Genomic DNA, 6,000 nt, shown 5'->3' on the forward strand with positions numbered 1-6,000 from the left:
CATTTTCCACACATGTATGTGTTATTTAGGTAAAAATTTAAATGAAAATGCAATAATTTTCACATACTTGTGTGAGCATTCTAGAAAATGCAATCTGTCAGTCCTCTGATCAAGGCGGGTCCTCAGTTAAGACTTCACTTCCTGTTGGTTCTCATGGTTCAGTTGTGTATTTACCATCACACAACACTAGGCTGTAACTTCACAACAGCTCATGGATGGATCTATACCGACTTCAAACTTGGAACCTGTAAGTGTTGCCATTTCTATGTAGCTTTTCAGTTTTTTTTGAACACTTGCCTGTTGAATTTGGCGTTAGCATATTCTGCAGCTGCAGAAAAAACATGCTTGAATATTTTCGGAGTTGAGGAGCTCCACAAGTGGCATCGGGGGAAGCCTGTGCCAACCCGTGGGAGGAGTGTGTGAGGCCGGCCAGCCACCCGCTCACAGAGCCACTCTGCTCCCGCCGTCACACAGACCGCTGCAGCAACAATGGCAGAGGCATTGCAGACATCATTTCTTACATGTATCATATCTGCTTACCTGCAACATACGCAAGCAGATCGGTAGATTGTTACCAGCACGTGGTCTGTTGAGACTCACATTACAGCAAAGTACTAACCTTTCAGTGTTGCGACTGCTCCTAAAATGACTCACTAAACAGTATACTCCCTCTTTTGGTAAAAGTGGGAAATAACGTCTACTTTATGTTATAGAAAAACACACAAGGAAACAAACATTGTTAATAGCAGTATTAACATGAGTTCTGCAGCTAAGTACAAACCTGTACTTGAGGAGGAGGGAGGAGTCCTCTGTTGTCTTCTGACAGCCTGGCAGGAAACACCTCTGCTGGCCTGTCTGCAGGAAACACTTAAAGTTTAACCTTAGTCCAATATCATCTCAAGTGTGTAGTTATGATGACGCTTTTGCACTGTTCATAGCTGTAATAGTTACAGCTGATATGACAGACAGACTGACTGTTCCTATAACATTAACTATGACGGAGTTGCGGTATTGTCACTAATACTAGTATTGCAGTAATGTGAAGTATATCTCTGAATGAGAATGGGTTTGTATTAGCCTGGGCTTGACACTGATGCTTTCGGGTATAAGCAAGTTAATGTTTTTTTCATGTGCCATGCATCGACCAGGTAAACTTACATAGGCTACTGCAGCAACAGACACACATACAGGCAACGTTGTGTGGGCTTAATGTCATAATACACAACAGAAACAGCTTGACGTTACAGTTAGCCACATTAGCTGCAGAATATGCTATTGAGCTGTTTCACTCATTGCATTTGAATAAAGTCCACTATAGAGCAGAGCCAGTCTATGAAAATGCAATGTCAAATGCTGTTTCCATTTTCATTTTAATATGGTCCTAGAATGCTCACACAAGTATGTGAAAATGAAAATGATTGCATTTTCATTTAAATTTTTACCTAAATAACACATACATAATGTTATTGTGGGATTACATTTTCATTTTCAAGTTTGCAAGATAATATTAATTTAGTCCCCTATATGCTTCCCTAATCTGTGTGCCCAGTTGTTATGGAACTAGCAGGCATTGAAAACATTTCCAAGCATGGATGGTATGAACAAAAAGTCTTTAAAATGCTCTTTGACTCAACACAATGCAATTATATGACAGCTGGGCAAAATCAATCTGCTGATGAAGATCATTTGATAATAATCAGAAGACCAGAGAAGATACTGAATTGACCTTGTTTAACAAATACATCTTTGTCTTTTAAGTGAAGTATTACTTGTGTAACATAATTAACTTGGGTTTATTTAACTCAGATGTCATTTCTTAATATATACATTTGCATAAGTCATCCCAACCATCAAAATTTTTTTTGTAAATTATTCGGGTCTTGGTTGATGGTAGCAGGTGAAATAAACAACTATGTCCCCAGGTTGTTCCTCCAGCTCCCACTGGGGGATCCTGAGATGCTCCCAGACCTGATGGGACTTATAATAATATATATAATAATAATAGAATAATAATCCCTCCAGTGTGTTCTGGGTCTCCTCCTAGTTGGATGTATCCTGAAAACCTCCATAGTGAAGCTTCCAGGAGACCTCTTGATCGCAGTAGTTCTTAGTTGCAAAGCTAAAGACAATAGGAAAGGGTTTCAGTGTGTGACCGCTGACAGCCCGTTGATCATTTAGTTGAATTTGAATCTTTTAGTTTAAGAAGCGACGACTGAAGTCAGGTTGTCAGAGAGTCGAGCAGATCGTTTACAAGTTCAACCCTCATACAGCTCATCTGATACCTGAAAAATATCCAGCAGTCCTTTTAGGGAGGCTGACAGAGCTAAACACACAAACACACACACACATAGTGATTTCTTAGATTCATTGAACGCCAGTCATCACCTGCTTAACTGTTGCCTTGGTGATAAGAAGCATGCACACACACAAAGAAATCATGACACCATGTTTGACCCATTTGACCTGATAAATCTGAATCTAAATCTGTGTGTGTGTAGGTGTGTGTGTGTGTGTGCGCTGTTCTTATTACCAGGGCAACAGATAAGTGGATTTAAGCTCATGAATGAACCTTGAATATGTATATTGTTGTGTTTAACAGCATGTATTTCTGCGTGACTGTGTGTGTGTATTTTAATAACTACTGTATGTTTTTAAGGAGCCTCGATTCTGTTTGAATTAAAAGTGATTGCTTAATAAATGTCTCTGTCTGTCTCAGGTCCCCACGTCCACCACGGAGCTCAGCACGATGCTGTTACCTCGTCCTTCGTCCACACAAGGCTCAGAGCGGAGGGGGAGGACGCTCAGTGCAGCCAGCTACCTCACTGATGCCATGGAAGGTGAGGAGCACCATCATCACAGGAACAAAGATTATACCATGATATAGAAAATGCCTATTTCATGTTGGCAGTCTGGTGTGCAGGGAAACTTCAAACGTACAGTATCTTTTAAATAGGTTGCTTTGGTTTCTGGTGAACAGTTTAACCGTCAGTGTAAATCTGACATCAAGGTTATCACCATCACAACAATACTGATGCTGTGAGATCATTTTGAGCTTACATAATACGCACAAACCCTTTGAAAGGGTTATGGGCTGATTGTTCCCCCGCTCCACAGGGACCGCAAAGAGATTCCTTCCTGAAGTGATAAAATCCACAGTCCTCGTTCTGAGTTAGACAAATCAGGTGGGGATCTTCCAAAGTTACAATCTTTTTAGAGCCTCAGTATACAAATGGGCATACCAGTGTAAAACAGACAATGTGATCCTAAAAGATGCCCTCTGGAGGTTTCCTGTTTAGATACAGTAAAGCTGCATTTCAACGGGATTAACATTATAGGAGGAGGTGGGGAAGGAAATATTCACAGTGCTCCTCGGTAATTTAACATTTTAACCTTCGGGATATTACAGGATATGATCTATAATAGACATAGACATTCAGAAGAGAAAGTCAAAAGCTTCCCTTAGGGTTTGTGGGAGAGTTGAAGGGGAGTCAAAAATCACACTCCTCCTCTGAGTCATAACTCTGGGCAAATTTCAACACACAGACATGAAACACATAATGAATTCAAACAGCGTGACTTCCAGTTTACTTCCTGCGAATAAAGGTCCATAAATCAGCTTCAGAATCATGTAAAAAGACTCAAAAAGAATCAATAGGTTTTAAGTTTCTACCGTGTCAAAGTAATCCAGTGACAGTTGTCTGTTCATCCATGAGTGCACTTCAAACAAGAACTGCAAATAGCTAATTTGACATCTTTTACTGCTGCCAATTTGCCAAAATGTGAACAAAAGACATTACAACAGCCCATTTGAGGAGCCTGCTGGCTCGTCATACTGATATCCTAAATTTGCCTATATGTTGGTGGGTTTTTTTTGTTTTTTAATTGATTTCTTTTCATTCTGTTTTTGTTTGTTTTTTTTTACTTTATTTAACAGGGGGGGAAAGACCGGTTTAGATAAAAATCAATTTTTTAAGGGCGTCCTGGCCAAGAAAGGCAGCAGGACAATAAGTCGGACAGTACAGACATAAAAAACATTAACATTCATCTTCAAAAACCTCTGTGTTCAAGGATTTGAGCTTCTCAAAAGCCACCTTTGCAAGGAGTTCCAAGTACATAGGGCACAACACGCGGTCAACTTTAGTTAATTTCCATCAATATTAATTTGCATAAATGAAAAACCTGCTAACAAAATGACATTGGCTTTGGTTAGTGAGTTAATACAGCGGACATTAACTGAAAGAGGGGTTCTGCATCTACTGCTGTTCCCCTGGTCACACTGGTGTGTTGGTAATGGTGTGTCAATATGGGACTGTAACCTTGTCTGACTTTTTACCTCAGTGCGTACCTCAACTTTTTTGTATGTGTGTGTTTCGCTTTTGTGGGTGGTTGTGTAACCATGTATTTGAATTCTGCATCCGAGTGAGTCTGTTAACGCTTCTGTGAGTGTGTGTGTTTCCGGTCTGTCTGTCTGTCTGTCTGTCTGTGTGTGTGTGTGTGTGCGCGCTTGTATAATTGTGTGTCGATACAGGATTGTGTAACTGTGTCGGAGTTTGTGTGTGTGCGTCGCTGCCCAAGCCAACCCCAGGGGAACGCTGGCTTTGTTTGAACATGAGAGTCAGAAAGGGAGAGAGACATAGACACACAATGAAAGAAAGAGAGAGAGAGAGCGGGAGAGTGTGCGTGTTATCCTGGTTACACTCATTAACCGTGAGATCATTCCAAGTTCATGTGTGTGTGTTTGATGATATTTATGTATTGGATTTTTGGGTTTGTATCTGTCCAAATCTGCATTCATGTGTGTTGTAAGTGTGTGTGTGTGTGTGTGTGTGTGTGTGTGTGTGGCAGGTCTGCTGAGTCACTGTCTCTCCCCTCGGCGGTCGCTGCTCTTAGAGAACAGATCATTATACAGGAAAATACAAAAAACAAAACACTGCTGTCCTCCCTCCATCCATCTGGACACCATTCATCCTCTCCTTCCTCCACTTTTCTTCATTAATTTGGTTATATTATTTTTGATGTATTATTTTCTCTATTTTAGGTATTATTTACTGTATATTTGACAGTTTTATTTAACATAAAAATTGGCTCTGTATTCTTGGCTACAAGACAGTAAATCCACTTAAGTCCTGTATAGAGTTATTTTCCACGTTTTATTATCAAGTTAACATTTTACTGCACTTTAATATATATTGTTCTTGCCAGAAGTGTGGTTTCGGGTCACGTGACTTGGACTCGAGTCAGTGAACATAATGACTTGACAAAATCAAAAAATGTCTTGGATCTCAATAAAGACTTTAACACCAATGACTCAGAACTCCTCTTGGACTTTATATTCTCCCTGTAAGAATTGTCCTTTTCATGGAAAACATAAGGGAATTAATCATTCATCCTGCTAAGGGCTAATAGCTTCCAGCAGTTCTGCACCTGAACTGAACCAACTCGCCTCCAACAAGGGAAAAACTACCCATTTCCTCTTAAAAAGAAATAATAATAATACATTTTATATGTAATGCACTTTTCATTTGAAAGAAATCTCAAAGTGCTTAGAGTAAAATCATAAAAGGTAAAAACATCAATATAAAATACAGATTAAAAAAAGAGGCAAGTTTAATTAAAAATCATACGTCCCACCAAAAAGAAATGTTTTAAGTCCGTTTTTAAAAGTCTCAGTAGTCTGAAAGTACCCTCGGATGATCAGGGAGGGTATTCCAAATCCGAGGAGCGGCAGAACAGAAAGCCCGATCACCAATGGTGCTGAGCTTGATCCTGTTTGTTTAAAAAGGAAGCTCCTCCTACATACAAAGCAAAGTTATTGCATAATAAATAATAACAGTTTTAATCATCATATATAAGGTTCTAAGGCAACACTATGAGTTGTTTTTTGATTTTTCATCTTATCCTGCTATCTACCAGCATCTGATTGTTTTTGCTGTGCTCGGAGAATTTCTTGTTTCACTGAAATGACGCATGTTCGCAGGTGAACATGGTTTTTAAGATGCA

The 6,000-nt window shown here is 39.5% G+C and overlaps 1 protein-coding gene across 1 annotated transcript in view; it reads left to right on the forward strand.

Annotated features, from left to right (window-relative positions):
* Window positions 1-6,000, forward strand: part of LOC123967520 (sodium channel protein type 4 subunit alpha-like) — a 185,517-nt gene that overhangs the window by 90,141 nt on the left and 89,376 nt on the right. The window contains exon 15 of the mRNA XM_046043645.1: window positions 2,717-2,837. Within this exon, the coding sequence (XP_045899601.1) occupies window positions 2,717-2,837 (121 nt within the window). The remainder of the gene's footprint in view (window positions 1-2,716; window positions 2,838-6,000) is intronic.

Source organism: Micropterus dolomieu, linkage group LG01, assembly GCF_021292245.1.
Source record: "Micropterus dolomieu isolate WLL.071019.BEF.003 ecotype Adirondacks linkage group LG01, ASM2129224v1, whole genome shotgun sequence".
NCBI lineage: Eukaryota > Metazoa > Chordata > Actinopteri > Centrarchiformes > Centrarchidae > Micropterus > Micropterus dolomieu.